The 18,377-nt window shown below is 36.6% G+C and overlaps 1 protein-coding gene across 4 annotated transcripts in view; it reads right to left on the reverse strand.

Moving 5' to 3' along the window:
• si:dkey-49n23.1 overlaps positions 1 to 18,377 on the reverse strand; it is a 115,968-nt gene that overhangs the window by 6,784 nt on the left and 90,807 nt on the right. For all 4 annotated transcript variants that reach the window (XM_087304619.1, XM_087304622.1, XM_087304621.1 and 1 more), the window contains exons 4-15: positions 16,582 to 16,644; positions 16,156 to 16,275; positions 15,706 to 15,799; positions 12,592 to 12,720; positions 10,967 to 11,109; positions 8,779 to 8,893; positions 8,564 to 8,633; positions 7,973 to 8,117; positions 6,204 to 6,426; positions 5,413 to 5,501; positions 1,968 to 2,009; positions 1,719 to 1,876 (exon numbers count right to left, since the gene is read on the reverse strand). In XM_087304619.1, coding sequence (XP_087160745.1) covers positions 1,719 to 1,876; positions 1,968 to 2,009; positions 5,413 to 5,501; positions 6,204 to 6,426; positions 7,973 to 8,117; positions 8,564 to 8,633; positions 8,779 to 8,893; positions 10,967 to 11,109; positions 12,592 to 12,720; positions 15,706 to 15,799; positions 16,156 to 16,275; positions 16,582 to 16,644 — 1,391 coding nt within the window. The remainder of the gene's footprint in view (positions 1 to 1,718; positions 1,877 to 1,967; positions 2,010 to 5,412; positions 5,502 to 6,203; positions 6,427 to 7,972; positions 8,118 to 8,563; positions 8,634 to 8,778; positions 8,894 to 10,966; positions 11,110 to 12,591; positions 12,721 to 15,705; positions 15,800 to 16,155; positions 16,276 to 16,581; positions 16,645 to 18,377) is intronic.

Raw genomic sequence — 18,377 nt, forward strand, 5'->3', positions numbered from 1 at the left:
TTCCTGATGTACACAAATTTTGAAGAATGTTGAAAACCGATTGATTTCCATGTTCTGGTTACTACTATGTAAAAATGGCCCATTTTTATTATCACATGCTCAAAATGCTAAAATTTGATCAAAAATAGGTGGATGGAAACAGCTAATGGTTACCAGTTTCCAAATGTTTTTATTAATTTTATAAAATATAAAGGTATTAAGGTAAAATAGGGAAAAGTAAACAAATAAATAAATAAAATTAATGAATTAATTAACGTATTAATAAAATAAAAATAAAATAAAAAAATCAATGAATAAAAAAATAGTATAAATGAAATAAAGAAAATAAAATATAATGAATGAAAAATAAAATAAAACAAAATGAATGGATTAATAAATAAATCAATGAAATAAATGAATAAATAAAAAATAAAATGAATAAATAAAAATAATAAAATTAAATAAAAATGAATGAATTAAAAAATAAATGAATAAATAAATAAAATGAATAAAATTAAATAAAATAAAATAGAATGAATGAATGAAAAAATTATAATAAAATAAAATGAATAAATAAATAAATAAAATTAATAAAATTAAATATGAATTAATACATTTTAAAAAACTTATTAAAATAAATGAAATTAAATAAAAATTAATTAATTAATTAAAAAATAAATAAATTAAAATAAATTAATGAAATTAAGTAAAATAGAATGAATAAATAAATTAATTAAAAATAAAATTAATTAATTAATTACTTAAATTAAGTAAAATAGAATTAATTAAAATAAATAAAATAAAATAATAATTAATTAATTTAAAAATAAATAAATTTGCCATAATTTTCATTGGAAATTGGAAAATATCCCATATTTACTTAATGCTATACAGCTGAGCACCTGCATGTAACACTAACTACAACAGTAAAGCTTGCTATAGACTGACATTGCAAAGTGAACCTTTCAAAGATTTAATTGCATGAAACTATTTAACAGGCTGGTTAAAAAGACTAGTAGTTAACCACATTAAAATAAAGAGTTTGCTAAATAATTGCTCCTACATTTTCAGTAGGCTACTGTTCTTGCCAATACATAATTAGACATATTTCTTATTATATAAATAAACAATGCACATCTAACTTTTGTTCTTCTTCGGAAAATCCATATTCCATATTTTAATTAGACTGTTTTATTTAATTCTAAATTAGAATATTTTGTATAAATAAATGTATACAATATTTAATTAAATTACACTTAACTTTACTAAACTTTACTAACTTTAAACTACACTTACACTTACTTTGGCAAACCTTTGTCAAGTACTACAATACTTAGTTACGTCCACAAATCCCAATTAAAACTGTACTGTGTCAAAAGGAAGCCCTATGTTAACAGTGTCCAGAAGCACCGTTGACATCTCTGGGCTCTGAGGCATCTGGGGTGGACCATTACACAGTGGAAACATGTACTGTGATCAGATGAACCAGTATTTCACATATTTCTTTGGAGAAATGAATCCTGTGTGCTCTGCATCAAAGAAGGAAAGGATGATCCAGAATGTTTCCAACAACAAGTAAAGTAAATTAGTATTTTTGGATAAACTATCACTTTAAGATTAGGTTAGTGATTACCCAGTTAACATAACTATTATTAAAAGTATATAAAGTCTGCATGTGCAACTGGACTATAATAAAGTGGTACAAAAAAATGTTTTGAATGCATGACTAGAAAAAGTACCTTTTGTTGCTGGGGAAGTAGTTAGTACACGAGGAGCCGTCCCAAGCGCAGTACGGATCTCGAGCTAGACAGCAGTCAACACACGCTTTACCATACAGTTCACATCTCTGAACGGGAAGCTGGACGACATTCTCATCACTGCTTATGAACAGCACTTGCTGAAGAAGAACAAAGTAATTATACAAGTCAAAAACATGTCGTTTATATTGTGTTAAAGCAAATGACCACCCATCAAACTCATCCACTCACCCTCTTGGTGGACAGCTCCATGCTTAATATTGGGGTCTGAGTCTATGGGATGAAGAATGAGAGAAGGAAAAATGTGTCAACACGTGAAATGAATGAACTCCCAAACAAAGTGGGAGAAGATACGCATTGTTGGCACTGAATAAGAGCAGCTCATCACAACTGGGCCTTGTGCATGTTTTAAAGTGTTCTGCTCCATTGGTTCATTTCTCCTTCATATACTGCAGCAAATGAGGCTTGACTCCTGAAACCACTTTCTTTCAGCAAATGACTGCTGGGCAATGCCTGCTGAAATATGTCTCCTGATAGGCTTGATTGACTCATGCTGCTCTGCTATACACATAATTATGTTTTCAGTGGAGTTTTAATCACTTGACTTGATAGCCATAATGCACAATTATGTTTATGTCCTTTAGTTAAAAACCTCATTTGATATGAAGCAGTGGGGTTCAGTTGGTAACAAGCTTAGTAAATTACTGGTCTGTTTGTTACAAATTCTGTAGCATGTGTACCTATTTTGTGGTCTACCCTACCTTACAAAGTCTTGTCGCCTATCCAAGTTTTAGGAACAACAAATAATAACTTGACTTCTAGTTGATCATTTGGTTTTAGAAGTGGCTTATATAAAAGGCAAAGGCCTCTAGATTACACTTATTTTATCAAAATAAAACATGAACATGTCTTGATTTTTAATTATTTAATTAGGACAGTAAGGTCTGACTTTGCTTAGACAAAAGTCTTATCCCTTAACAGAAATAATGTACAGTATAGAATATAAAGTCTTGGTGCAGTGGAAAAAGAATTATATTGTGTATGACACCCATCAGCTTGGAGGACTGCATCCATACACCTCTGCAATGACTCAAGTAGCTTATTAATACTCATCTAATATCATCTAATAACTTACTAAAAGTCACCTGGAATGGCAAAGAAAGCGTTCTTGCAGGACTTCCAGAGTTCATCAAGATTCTTTGGATTCATCTTCAATGCCTTCTCCATCTCACATGCTCAATAATGTTCATGTCTGGTGACTGGGCTGGCCAATCCTGGAGCACCTTGACCTTCTTTGCTTTCAGGAACTTTTATGTGGAGACTAAAGGTTGGAAAAGAGCGCTATTCTGCTGAAGAATTTGCCCTCTCCTGTGGTTTGTATTGTAATGGGTGCCACAAATATCTTGATACCTCAGGCTGTTGATGTTGCCATCCACTCTGCAGATCTTTCGCATGCCCCCATACTGAATGTAACCCCAAACTATGATTTTTCCTTGACTGATTTCTGTGAGAATCTTGTGAGAGTCCATGTGGGTTGCAATAGGTCATCTGTTGTATTTGTGGGGATTGGGATGCAGTTCAGCTAGAAGTTAAGTTATTATTTGTTGCTCTTACAACTGGGATCAACGACAAGACTTTTGTCAGGTAGTGTATGTAGTCATTTTGAAATGAAACCAGCCATAAGTGTGATTTTGTTTGAAAATGAAGGGCCCTATCATACACCCCGCGCAATGTGGCGCAAGGCACAGCGCAATAGTCTTTTGCTAGTTTCAGCTTGGCGCAAGAGTCGTTTTGAGGCGTTGCGCTACGCTGTTTAAATAGCAAATACATTAGTGCTTGTCTAAAAAGGAAGGCATTCTGAGGCGGACCGCTGGCACGTTGCTATTTTGAGAAACTATAATAGATTTTTTATTAGACCAAAACTAACCCGGTCTAAACTCCGGCGCAGAGTTGCGCCTCGCTTACACACTGCTTAATACGCAAAAGAGAGCAATAGGCAAATATCTTTACATACGAAAAAATATAGATATTAAGGATATATATAGGATATAATAAGAATAGATATAGGATATAAATATAAAGGATTAAAATATTACAAAAAATATAATTTTCTAGCCTACATAAATATGAAAAATCACTGCTTTTATGTCTTCTTCGTCTCGGGAGGCTTTTTTTAGTTCATTCATAACAATTTGCTTTTGTAAAATGTTATTATTATTAGCAGTATTATTTAATATATCCATATTTATATTTGTTTTGTTAAAAACAAGCTTAGATTTGCCCACCTGTCAGGTTTTAGACCATATGGGGCACAGCAGGTGTTTTAGGATATAACTCAGGTTTTGAGCACACTTTATTATTATTGTTCATTTATTCGTTTGCTGGAAATAAGAACTGAATTTTGAATATAGTTTTGAAACGAATATTTGCGCTTAACAAACATTATTTATTTATAGACTAATTGATGTCTGTGCGTAAAGGTTTCCCTATCCAAGAACGAATGTGAAAGTAGATCCATTATCTCTCATTCTCACGCAGTAGATGCTCTGTTTAACAGTTTTCTGTTAAAAACAAACTGTTAACTGTTTGTTAGTGAAATGCTCAGTTTTTCCACTTAGACTTACTTTGCGTCCTGTAAATAGCGAATGTGCTCTTGGCGCGACGCAGCTGGCTCTTAAAGGGAATGGGAGATGAGACTCTAATTGGTTTATTCTCAAAACACACCTATAACTCATTAAGAAAATAAACTCAACCCCTTTAGACCATGGCGCAAAGCAGATTTTTCCGTCCTTTAATTAGCAAAAATGCGTTCTGACACGCCCTGAAAGCGTTTGCGCCCTGCGTTTTGCGCTCTGCGCATGGACCGTCAAAATAGAGCCCTAAGAGTTATGTGTTATGTTAAATAAATAAGCTTTCTATTGATGTATACTTTGTTGGGGTATGAAAATATTTGGCTGAGATACAACTAGTTAAAATAAATCTAAATACTGAGAGAATTGCATTTACATTTGTTCAAAGTTTCTAATCAAACAATTTGCTTTTTAATATATTTATGGAAGGAAAATTACAAAATATTTTGAAGGAACATGATTTTTTTTATCTAATATCCTAATAATTTTTGGCATAAAAGTAAAATCTATTATTGACGCATAAAAGTGTATTTCTGGCTATAATTGTTTTGTGGTCTAGGCTCACATATTTCTATACAAATAGATGCTAAATACTATTGAAAACTCTCCATTCTTCTATGTAACATTGTCTTGGCATCTCATGTATTGGCATCCTGTTGATATCTATTTGCATACATTTCATCCATCCTCCAGCAAACCTGACACATTCCTCAGTCTCAAGTTATTGACAAATGAGATCTTCTTTTTGTTTGCAAAACACAATATTCTTAGTGCAACACCTCCTCCACAATATTATTGGTGTAACATTGCCACCACAATGTTCAGGGTGTAACATTGCCTCTCCTGCCCCTGGGTTTGGTCACTTGAGCAGACAGCCATGGGAAATCTGAGAGCAATCTGGTTTTCTTCTTTAGGAGTTTTTTTTGTTTGGGAAGTGCTTGACATGAAAACAACAAGCAATAAGAGCCTAGGGTCAGAGGTCAGGAGGGAGTCCAGCAGATGGAAAGACAGACTGAAGAGGGGAAACTGAGATCCTGTTGAATTACCTTGAAGACGTTTAACTCCTCCAAAATGATTTCCTCAATTTCCCAGTTCTCTTTAGGTACGGAGACCACCTTAAGTACTCGACCATCATCTGGAGACACAGACCAGTTTACCATGTAAGATTGCATTAAATAAAATCACAAACTTACGGAGAGACAGACAGATAAATGGAATGAAGCAAAATGGATGGATGGATGGATGGATAGACAGATAGACAGACAGACAGACAGTAGATACTATAAGCAGATGTTCACATTAAGATTCAACCTGAGCCATCAATTTCCCATCTGTAAATATATCCCATAATGCACTCTAACTTAGTTACCATGGTGAGTGAGCACTGGCTTTTGGCGTCTAGATTTATCCAGCACCCTGAGGGCTGACAGCTGTTACACTGTTCTCCTCCTATACACAGCGAAATAGCGAGCCTGCTCTCTGTACATACAGGTTAAGCATATTTGTCCTGAACCGAGCATCTGCTCACCCTAAATGATTCACTTAGAGGTGGCAGAGTTCATGTATACACCCAGCAGTCCAGGAGGACAAATGTTAGACAGGAAAAGAAACATTGTCTGCTCCGATTATTAAGGTGATCCCAGGCAACAGAACAACTGACCACCGTGGGAACAGAGGTCGTGTTTAATGGTGTTTACTACATGTGATAACTTATGTAGGAGATTTCCTTATTTGCACCTCAACCATAGGTCTTAAGCTTATAGGCAACAACAGGACTAGTTATCGCATTTATTACAAGATAAAAGGATTCAGTTCAATGAACTGCTTTCCAACATACCTGTGCCAAGGTGCAGAACATCATATTGGCCATCCTCCGCATCAACCCTGTCAACCACAAGCTTCTTCAGCCTATAGGGGGTGTTGATACGAGTGAAGACGGGACGTCTGTGGATGGGCACCACTGGCTCCCACATCAGCTGATGGGCCCTCATGAAGCTCACAACATCGTCTGGGAAATCACGAGTGGACTTGTATAAAGCGTCGTAGGTCTCGCTTGGACACTGATGGGATACAGGACAGCAAGTTAAGCTCATATTTTAAAACCCTTTTGGGACTGGATTTGGGGTAACAGTCCCAGACTAAGGTAAAAATAGTCAAAAACAGTTGTGCAGATGTGGATTTTGGCCACTGTTTGAGATCCTAGTACAGCGTGCATCATAATTCTTGTTTGTCCATATTGAGAAATGCCATTTGAATGGAATCTTCTGCTTTTTTCAACAATTTAGTTTACCCATTGAATAAAGTCCATCTAAGACTCCAAAGTGGGGTATGTTATAAATACTATTTGGAAACTTGCATGATAAAGTTGTCACTAACCTTGCATGAGTAAAATTTAGTTAAATATTTGAATTTCCATGTTGGGGCAAGTATCCTTTTGAGCAATATTCTGGCACAGCATGGTTGTATTTTAAGTGTACTGCATTCCCATCTCTCAATTCCACCCTCTCTTTCTCCAACTTCACTTCTTGTCTAGTCTATAATGTCCTACAGTATATGTACCTTCATCATGACCTTGTAAAGCCAGAAATAGTAACCTTTACTTAATATGTACCAGGAAAGTCCAAGCAGTAAATAAGTAATCGGCACAAGTACATTCATTTAACTAATATGTGAGGATGTTTAAAGTAGGCTAATTAAGTTTAAGTATGATCTGCTTAATTACCCTGAAGTAACTAAACCCCATCATTTGAAATGGTCCCTCTGTCAACTCAGAGTTTAGGTCAACTCTGTGGTCGGGACTTTGACAACTAATGGAGCAAAAACACAGCATTTAAGATTGACTTCTGGAGATCTTGCCAATAAAAGTCCACGCTCCAACCACTTCACCAACCACTCTGACGCGTGACCCCCAATGAGTGCCTGATGACACTTTTACAGCCCCCTTGAGGGAGTGCAGCTAGTATGAAGAGTGACTTTCTGCATGATTTTCCTTACTCGTCTGCAATTCCAGAATCAACAGTAGGTCTAAAAACTGGCTTACACTTAAAAATGTTCGATTCAACCCCATCTATACATTTGACAAAGAATGTTCTCTAACCCAGGGGTTCCCAAACTTTTCAGCCTGCGACCCCCAATATGACGATGGCAGTGACTCGCGACCCCTAATATCCTGGTTATGAATGCAGAAACCTTGCATCACACACACACACACCAATACACCCAGGGATATTGTTCGTTTAATGTCAGTGCGGTAAATGGGCCAGAAACATTAAACTGGTGTTATAAAATCAATCTGCTGCATCTGACGCTATTGCTGTGTCTTTAATATAATGTAATTACCACTGGGGTCGCAATCCAATAGAGCTAGTAACTATAAGCTACTATAGTAACTATATAGTAATTATAAACAACTATATTTTTTCTCTTCTGTAGGTTATGGATAAAATAGGGTCATTCCTATATGATTTAATAATAATAAATAGATTTTTTTAAATCACCAGGCAACCCCCCTTCATTGTCCCGCGACCCCTCGAGGGGTCCCGACACCCACTTTGAGAACCCCTGCTCTAACCTACAAAGCATAATTCCTCCCTGTTGAGAACTCACCGTTCCAGGCCGTGGATAAGGGATTTTCCCCTTGTACTCCATCCAGCGATAATCGGGACTCTCCTTATGCGCAAAGGGCCCGTTAAATGCAGCTCGGATGGAAGCCATGGAATAGACACAAACTGCCGAACCCCTGAAGACAGAGCTTTTGAAAAGGAAACAAGTATTAGTCTGATGCTAGGTTAGAATAACAGAGCTTCTTTCACAGTGACCTTTCACCCCGCTGTATGGCCTCAAGCTATCCATTCCTCGGGTGGGAGCACCGAGACAGATTGTTCTACATGGATCGGACAGGGAGGAGACCATCCTGTGACTAGACTGTTGATTTTAGGGGCGTTCTGATATTGATGTAAGTTCACAAGATAAACTGAGGTAATCAGATTAAGTCTTTTGGAACGATCAAGGGAGGTTTGAGAACCTTAAGGGGTTTGTAAAGTATGACGGATTGATTGATTTGGATGGAGCCAATGATAATGTGGTAAACAAATATAACACTGACAGGAATGTGGTTATCAAAAATCAAGAGGATTATGCGGTGGTGACTTGAAGAGTGATTCACAATTGCACTGATATTACAGATAATGAACTTACCTGGAGGTAGAGAAGACTCCGTAGATGACTGGATTCTGTGGATCCTTAGTCTCCAAGAGAAATATGTCCTCTAAAAATAAACAATAAGCAGAAAGCACCAGGAATGTCAAATAAAACTATAACTAGGATGGATTTCTTGAGTTCATGTTGACTTTACCAGATCAGTCACCCTCTAAGTAGGTTGACTGAAGTGTGATTAGAGTGTGTAAACATACCCAGCTCGTCAAAGTGTGTGTCCATGCCCCCAGGTCCTGGAACTGTGCATACAAGTCTGGCCTTCAAGAAGGTGCTCCAGCGGTTAATCAAGCTTCGTTTTCCACCGATGTCATTCTGATGAAGATCAAGCACAGGACATACTAGTAGTTGATTAATAGTCAGTAAAATTTATTATTTTTATTTTTCGTAAAACACTTTATATTTTAAACACTTTATATTTATGTAGTTTGAAGTTAGTTCTTTGAGGAAAATATAAGGGGTCAATAAATTTAAAAATACTTATTACTGAACTGTACTGCAAAAATGTCCTATGGTGTTACACAGAAATAAAAAATAAAAATGGATGGAGACTTATCTTATATATATATATATATATATATATATATATATATATATATATATATATATATATATATATATATATATATATATCATTACAATAAGATAAGTCATTATCCATTTTTATTTTTTATTTCTATATATATATATATATATATATATATATATATATATATATATATATATATATATATATATATATATATATATATAAATTATTTTTATTTTTTATAAAATTAGGAATATTATGTTTTCTCCATGATTTGTTGGGTATTTTCTGTAAATTTGTGTGTCACACCAAAAGACAACAAAACTTAAAAAATCAGAGACAAAAATTTAACAGGTGTATGTTACGGGCTTCATAGTGGCGTCACTCACATGATCTTGAATGGCATCATTCAACTAATTAAAGTTTTCTGTGTATTTGGCCCATTTAAAATTGGCATATAGTGTCACATTAGACTTAGAGGGCATGGTTCTTAATGACAAAATGTATAAAGTTCCTATGTTTTTATAAATGGTATGTATGGAAAAAAAATTATGTAATTTACTAAAATAAATTAGGCCTGAGATATTTATTAATGATGCTAAAATGGTTAATTTAAAAGAGTAATTTTTTCAACTATGATTGAGTCACAGCATTATAGGAAGTTTTATAGAAAGAGTTCCATGGAAGAAAATGAAATGTTTAACTACTTACTGCATTTTAAATGATGAAAACATAATGTTTGTCTAATTTTGGGAAAATCCAACATTGTGTCAACAACGTATATAAAGTATAGAATACACTACCAGAAACCATTTTAAATCCCTACACATCATATCTTAAATAACTGGTGAAATTCCTCTGAGTTTCATCATCTAGCATTTACTCCTTCAAACAACATAGACTCACTCTGAAAACGTAGCCCTATATATGCTCTACGTCTTTAAAATGAATGCTACAGGGCGGTATGACTCTGTTTTTTTTCTCACTTATCAGCTGACCGTATACCTGCATACGTACAGCTTTTCTGCTGTTACCAGTTTGTCTGGTAGCTCAATACATAAGACGGCAAACTTGAGATGCAGAGCGGAGTTGACCACAACAACGTAGTTTGCGTCTAGTAAAGAAAGCAGGTAATTCAATAACAAAAGCCAAAAAATAAAATAAACAAGTAAATAACAGGGTGAGAATGTGATTTAATCTGAAAATGTGGTAAAAAAATCAGGGGGCTTTTCTTTTTCTGTATTGCTTCTCCAAACGGGATTAGGTTGGGATTAGGAAAGGGGGTTGGGGGTGTCAATAGGTGCTATTGAAAACACTATAGGTTGGGTTTTGGGAAAGGGGTGGGTGGAGGGTTCGGTTGGTTGGTCAGTCAGTCAGTTAGTCGACATTAGGCTCTGGTGGATTTACGTGAGAAGGGCAGGCGCGAATGGCGAGTTTGATATCTCAAAACTCATACACAGAGGCCTCTGGCGGATTCATGAAAACAAACACTGCAAAACAATTTTGCTCTCTCCAGAAACGTATATAGGGGTACAAAATCAGAATGAGCCTAGGTTGCCTTCAGACCAACAAAAAAAACTCACGTAATGTATTCCAGACTGTGCTCTGGTATGAAAAGCCTGAACTGAAAACCTGGTTTGCTAGATTTGACGCAAGATTAGTGTTTAATTACTCTCAAACAAACACTTCATTCATCCATTATTAGATACATGATGCTGCTACTACCGTGCAACAGATGACACCGAGGCTTACACATCCATGTCTACAAAAGACTCATTGATTCAGCATACCAAACAAAGGTCTTTTGGATCCATTTCATGTTTTTATTGGCTCATTACGGCACTGGGCTTGACGCTCACCTTGCAGACACGAGCCACTCGGCTGTAGATACGCTTGTCGAGCTGGTTCGACTTTACGGCGGTCTCTTTAAAGAAGAAGTATACTTTGTCATCGTCTAAGCTGTGTGTGTCAGGGATGGAATATGATCCCACAAACTCCGGCTCTGTGAAGAGAAGCTGGTATTAGTGAGGGTTGGAGAAAGTCACAGAAGTTAATTAGGCAGTACCAGTGACCCCAAAACAGCGATTTCCAAACTTTCAGACCATACACCTACTTTTTATCTGCTGCCAAAATGTTCCTGACCAGTAAGCTTTGTGTTGCACTTCATTAAAAATCGCAACACAACACACATTTTTTATATACTAAGACAAATTACTCTTGTGAACAACATATTAATCACACAACTGTGATTATAGCAGATGTTTTATTTGGACAGCTTGAAAGAATTTTCATTCCAGTTACCATTTTAGTGTCAGCCAGAAATAAAGTATCTTACTAGCTGGTTCTAATAATGCTAGTGAGCTAACTGTTAGCTTACAAGCTAATATGTGTGCTAACCAGTGCTTAATTTGAAAATTGCGAGGTCCCAGAACAGATCGGAGTAACTGATCCAGTATGTTACTAGAGAAGGGAGAGATAGCAGACGAAAGTAAAGTGGGGGAGAGATCATCGACGAAAGTGAAGAGTGGGGCTGTTGGGGGTGTCATAGGCGAAAGTGAAGAGGGTTGGGGAGTCACGGAAGAAGTGAAGAGTGTGGCGGGCGTGCATGTGAGGAGGGGAATCAGTAAAATGAGGTGCTGGATCAGATTTCAGAGGTGCCGGATCCGGCTGGTTCCGGTACAACTTAAGCCCTAGTGGCAGCATCTTGGTCATGCACTTTCATGCTAACACTGAAATGAATGGCAATCCAGAGAAATATCGGCCTGTATTGTATCTTATGTTACATCTTCTTGCTTCCTTGTTAACTTTTCAGGTAGCAAAGAATTCTGGCCCAGATTTGGCATAAAGCTGGCACAGCAGGCATTCATCCGACACTGGCATACAGCATGTGGGTCAAACATGGCCTGGGTTTGGCAGAGGTGTCATTGTGTACGGCACACAATACTTAGGCCGCATTTCAAATATAGTATTTTCATATTATATTCAGATGCTAATAATTGATATGTGGGCCATGTAAGTCTGGCCTATCTTGACATTTCAAATACATTTTTATTAATTTTGAATAAACGAATAAAAAGTTCTACCAATCATGTCACTTCGAGAAAAAGCACGCCCATGGTGCACCTAAATGACAATGCTTTATGGGTTTATCAATTTCATGGCAGTCGTGACACACTAACATATCTGTCCCAGTAATGGGTTATTAACTTGGCTGAGACTTGGCCCAGATATGGTCCATGTTTGGCCCTTGTCTGGAAGCCAGACTTGGTCCAGTGATGTACTGTAATTCACCGTGTCATGTGGGCCAACTAAAGGCTGGTTGTGTGGGTCAGAGATATTTTGCTAATTGGGTTTTGATAAACAATGTTGTGATATCAACAATTTATTTGGTGCTTCAATTAATTAGCAATGTAAAAGTTTCACCCAAGCCATATTGTTTTTGCACACATAATGAACACAGTGAACTTTGTAATCCTCTTCTCACCATTTAGCCAGTGGTCCTGGTACGCTTCAGTGCGGATGTAGTGTTGATTGTTGCTATGCACAGATGTGCGAAAAATGGCAGCGTTTGTTCCCATGAAGTCTACGGCCGTCCCAGCGTAAAGCTCTCCATCTAAAATGAGTATATCAACAAAATCGCATACAAAATTACTTAACAAATGATTTTTCAAGAAACAGTGCTCATTTTTAATGAGTCTACCCTCTGACTCCAGATCCGCTGTCAAACTACTTTGTACTGCAGCTTGTGCGAAAAGGAAATTTCGATTATTTGAAAGACATCATTAAATGGTCAAAAAGGTCTCCAGTTGCAGTAATAGTCTTTAATTAGGAAGCATATGGTTTATGCATTTTGGGGTATCTGCGGTGCTTTAAAAAATTTTTTAGATTATATACGTATATTTTGCAGCTGGGTTTCATTTCCTGACCACACTCTAACAGTAACTGAGCATTTGTTTTGTTAAATTACAGCACAGTAACTGCCTAGTAAAGACTAATGTGATTGACACACTTGTGCACTAGGGGAATTTCTATATTTCCCGATAAACACTAACATCTGGTCAGGAGTTATATGGATTAATTTATCAGTGACATATATGGTAGAATGTCTAACAAATGGGTCTTTTTATCCATGTTTCCTCAGTATTTTTACCCTACAAAGAGGCTGCAGGGGTGTCCAAGTTCAGTCCTGAGAGCAACAGTCCAGCAAAGTTTATCTCCAACCCTAATCAAACACACCCTAATCAAGCTAATCACATTCTCACAGTTCACGCTGCAGTTAAAAAGTGTGTCAAAATGGCCGGAAGTCATTCATTGTCAATGTAAACCCTGGGACACACCAAGCCAACTACTGTTTTTTTTTTTTAAACACAGCAAATGGATGAAAGTTGACTGAATCTAGAACATGCGTTTTGCACCTGTATCTGTAGTCTGTATTGTCATTCCACAAAAGGAAACTGGAAATAGTGCTGTACACATACAATCTATAAACAAAGCAGTGTTTTGCGTACCATTTTTTTTGTGAAAACATGTCTGAATCTGATGTCCATATAATTTATAATATAAAAATTAATATAATTAGCAAATATTTGAGAAATCTGACAAAATGACAGCTAGCTTCTTTGTGTTCCCCATTGACTTGAGTTGTTTGATTGTTTTTTCTCTTGTACAGGTATGTCCAAACTCGGTCCTTGCCCTGCTGAGTTTAGCTCCAACTTGCCTCAACACACCTGCCAGGAAGTTTCTAGTATATTTAGATTGATTGGCTGGTTCATGTGTGTTTGATTAGGGTTGGAGCTAAACTCTTCAGGACACTGGCCCTTAGAATCAAGTTTGGACACCCCTGCTCTTGTATTTTTGGTCTAATGTTTTATTTTGCTATCTGAACCATAGCTGAACAGGTAATGAGAGAGCTCTCTCTTGCTGATAGACCTAATAGTGGTACTATATGCTTAATTTGGCAAACTGAATCCAGCCGATGTTAACTTAATGAGGCTGATATGAGCTAAATGAGAGGCGACATGTAAAACACACCAAACAAACTACCACAAAGGACAGTCACATATTGGAATGTAGAAGTCCGTCACTTAAAAGGATTCCAGATAACACAGTCCAGTATACTTTGACTTTGACCATATTAGTTTCCAGGCAAGAGGGGGAAGGGTTGATTATTGCCAAAGCAGGTTTTTTCCAATAATCTACACAACAACTTGATCCTCCATAGTGATGTCAATTCGGTAAGAAGGCCTGCAACACTATTTATAGTCAGACATTTTCCTACTAAAATGTTTATTTATCCGTTGAAATGCAATTTATTGGCTCATTTGCATTGCAGTCCTTTAGTTACAAAACCAAAGTGTTTGATAGTCAAAGCAACTTTGACACTCTGACCAGCAGCAGTGTAAATGCACAGAAAGGGTTACAAAAAGCAATAGATAGGTGTATTTTATTAAGGTTTGATAAAAACTCTGCAGGATAGTGCCTCTTCAAGAATGAACCTGACCTCCCCTGGACTGATGACTTGTTTTTTTTTTTTGTTTTTGTTTTTTTTGCGATACACTGTTTAGGTTAAGTTGTAATGTGTGTATTTATATAGCTCATTTATTGTGTATGGTCGTACAGCCAAATCTCTACACAACTATGAGTGGGGTCTCTTCACAGTACCACCAATGTGCAGCATCCACTTGGATGATGTGACGACAACCACAGGACAATGGTGTCAGTGCGCTCACCACAGACTAGCTATTGGTGAAGTGGAGAGACAGTGATACAGCCAATTCAGTGGATGGGGATGATTGGGAGGCCTTGATGGGTCAGGGTCTTTGGAGGGAATTTGGCCAGAACACAAGGGTTACACTCCTACTCTTTACGAGAAGTGCCATGGGGTTTTTAATGACCACAGAGAGTCAGGACCTCGGTTTAACATCTAATCCAAAAGACGGCGTCCACTAACAGTATGGTGTCCCCTTCACTATACTGGGGCATTAGGACATCACATAGACCACATGTTGAGCGCCATCTGCTGGCCTCACTAACACCACTTCCAACAGCAATCTAGTTTTCCTATGTGGTCTTCCATCTAGGTACAGCCAAGCTCAGCCCTGCTTAGTTTAAGTGAGTAACCGTTCTTGGGCTGAAGGGTGATATGGCTGTGGCAAATATTTTTCCAAACCTGTTGCTTAAGGTCAGCCACCCAATAGTATTTCAGCTACAAAACACTTGCCTAGAAGTTTCAAGTGAGTCTGAACCTAACCTCTGCAGGACAGTGGCCTACAAGGAAGGGGACTGTGCTAGAATGTTTCTAACAAGTGTGGCCCAGTTCCAAATGGCACCCTAAACTCTGCAGAGTCTGTACTTTCGTGACATAATGCTGCTTTTACAAAAATGTGTGCTCCTATGCATGCCTCTAAAAGACAATGTTATCAGTCTGACACAGTCTTAATGACAGAATAGATATGGCATTTAAGTCTGCATGAGCACATGAAGTGTGACAATTGGCATTAGGGATTTGTTGAAGCTAATCTCTGAAGATAGTGGCATCTTAACTATCAGGAGCAGGATTGGAAACCGTGTGTTTAAAGTATTTGTTCTGGAAACTTACCTGTCAGACGGGCGGTAAAGGGTTCCTGTGGACTAAAGGGGCATTTTCCTCTACCGGATTCCCCAACATGACTGAGAAGCTGGAAGGTTGGTTTCTAGGACACCAAGACAAAGCTGTCACTCTTTTGCACCATTACCTCATTATGAGCTTAGCTCTACGGTCAGAAACTCACAGCGGGTGCCATAGGGTCCAACTGACCCTGTAGATCAGAGGTGTCCTGCAGAGTTTAGCTTCAACCCTGATTAAACACACCAGCTAATCAAGCAAAATCTTACTCGAAAGTTGCAGGCAAGTGTGTTGAAGCTAAACTCTGCAGGATGTTGACCGTCCAAGGGCAGGATTAAACCCTCCTGTAGGTGCTCATATATTGACGATAACAAGCTTAAATTGTCTACAAAAGCATTTGATGCATTTCTCACTAGTTGTGGGCTTAAAAAAGAGATCACTTACCTCCAGATTATGTCCCAGGTCAATGTAGGTGCACTGTGGGTGAAACGCACCCGTTCCACATACATAGACATGCGTTTTGTTGAAGGGCTGCAGGAGTCTCACATAATTGGCACAGTCCATCTGAGAAACATGTGGTATGTGATTAAAAGTGTGATTTTAAAGAGTAATGGTGAGGATGGGTGTAAGCGTTTTAAATCACATGGAAATGCACCTGATTTTTGCCTGTTATTGCAAGCAGGGCTGAGGTTTGGACTTTAAACTTGCCCTCCCTTAAGACTTGAAATATTCCCCCCACTGAGTTATAAATATAATTTTTCAGCCTTTATTCTTATCTCAGTCTGTGAGAGTACATTAATAAACAGGCATTCATGTGTGCTTGAAAGCATTTTTCCAAAGTTGTGCCCTTTTAAAGTTGTAGCTTCTTACCGATAGATTCTTTCCTGCATATTTGCACCGTTCAATGTGTTCCTGTCCAGCTGGCCAGTGAATCTAAAAATAAATAAAACGACAGTTTTCCCAAGGAACAGAAAATAATGCAGAACAAAACAACACATTATAGTTTAAAAGTTTCTATAGCACACTAAGCTGTGTTTTCCAACCTTTATTTCTTTTTAAACGTACATATCCCATAACCTTTCTGTAAAAATATGTGATTAACTCTGTTGCTCCGTCATTATTCAACAACCTACATGCTTTTCAAATTGTAATCATTTCCATGTGGAAATAATGTGCAGGTATTGACCCCTAATCATTAGCTGGCGATCAGCACACTGTACATAATTATATAACTGGGAGACTCTGAACATGGCATGCCTTACTTTTTATTAAGATCACGTATTTTTGACTGTACTGTGACCTTACGTTTGAGCTAATCATTTCTTACAGGCATAGTTTGGTATTTCACTATCATAAAAGACAATCATTTTAGATTAAATCAAATGAAATGTTTATTTAGTGGTGATTAATGATATTAAGTGGAAAATTAAGGCCTGAATTATGCAAATGCAGACACAAATGTCTGGGCAACATATTGAAAGGAGAGTCTGTTTTACAGTAATTATAATATAAAAGTCACCTATATATTTTCTTTTGAAGATCCATTTTATACTGTAAGGAATTAATATTTAAAAAATGATTTCATGTCTAAACTATGACTAAAATATTTATTTTCTACTATGTTTTATCATTATATGTTGTTCCTACTCATTTTAGTACGTTATTTATCTATTTATTTAGTATATTACATTATGTGTTATATTATTTAACCTGATAATATTTCTTTATTCATTTACACATTAATTTAAGTTTAAGTTTTATCATTACATATTTTTCCTACTCATTCTGGTACTTTATTTATCCATTTATTTATTATTATATTATATTATATTATATTATATTATATTATATTATATTATATTATATTATATTATATTATATTATATTATATTATATTATATTATATTATATTATTATGTTTTCCCTGTGTTCGCGTGGGTTTCCTCCGGGTGCTCCGGTTTCCCCCACAGTCAAAAGACATGCGGTACAGGTGAATTGTGTAGGCTAAGTTCTCCAAAGTGTGTGTGTGTGTGTGTGTGTGTGTGTGTGTGTGTGTGTGTGTGTGTGTGTGTGTGTGTGTGTGTGTGTGTGGATGTTTCTTAGAGATGGGTTGCGGCTGGAAGGGCATCCGCTGCATAAAAACGTGCTGGATAAGTTGGCGGTTCAATCCGCTGTGGCGACTAAAGGGACTAAGCCAACAAGAAAATGACTGAATGAATAATAATATAACATAATAATATAATATAATATAATATAATATAATAGAATAGAATAGAATAGAATAGAATAGAATAATGCAACAGTCAAGTGAGTGATATATACATACACTGTAAAAATATCTGTTAATTAACAGGTTCCAAAATTTGTGATGTTTTCTATTTATTTATGGTTGTGAATTTCATTATGAGAGTTGTATCTATGCATGTATCTAAGACTTTTAAATTTGAAAATTCAACTCTAATGTTTAACAAAATGACTTTTAAGAAATAATATAGAGAGAATTAGGTCTGAAAAATTAGTCCTGGCAGTTTATTACCAGGGTTTTGTACCATAATTTACAACACAAACACAGACGTGTATCACTTTAAAGCATAGGTCTCAAACTCAATTCCTGGAGGGCTGTAGTTCTGCACAGTTTTGCTCCAACCCTTATCAAAAACAGCTGA

The sequence above is a fragment of the Danio rerio genome, chromosome 22 (genome assembly GCF_052040795.2).
Source record: "Danio rerio strain M-AB ecotype USA chromosome 22, GRCz13ab, whole genome shotgun sequence".
In the NCBI taxonomy this organism is placed as follows: Eukaryota; Metazoa; Chordata; class Actinopteri; order Cypriniformes; family Danionidae; genus Danio; species Danio rerio.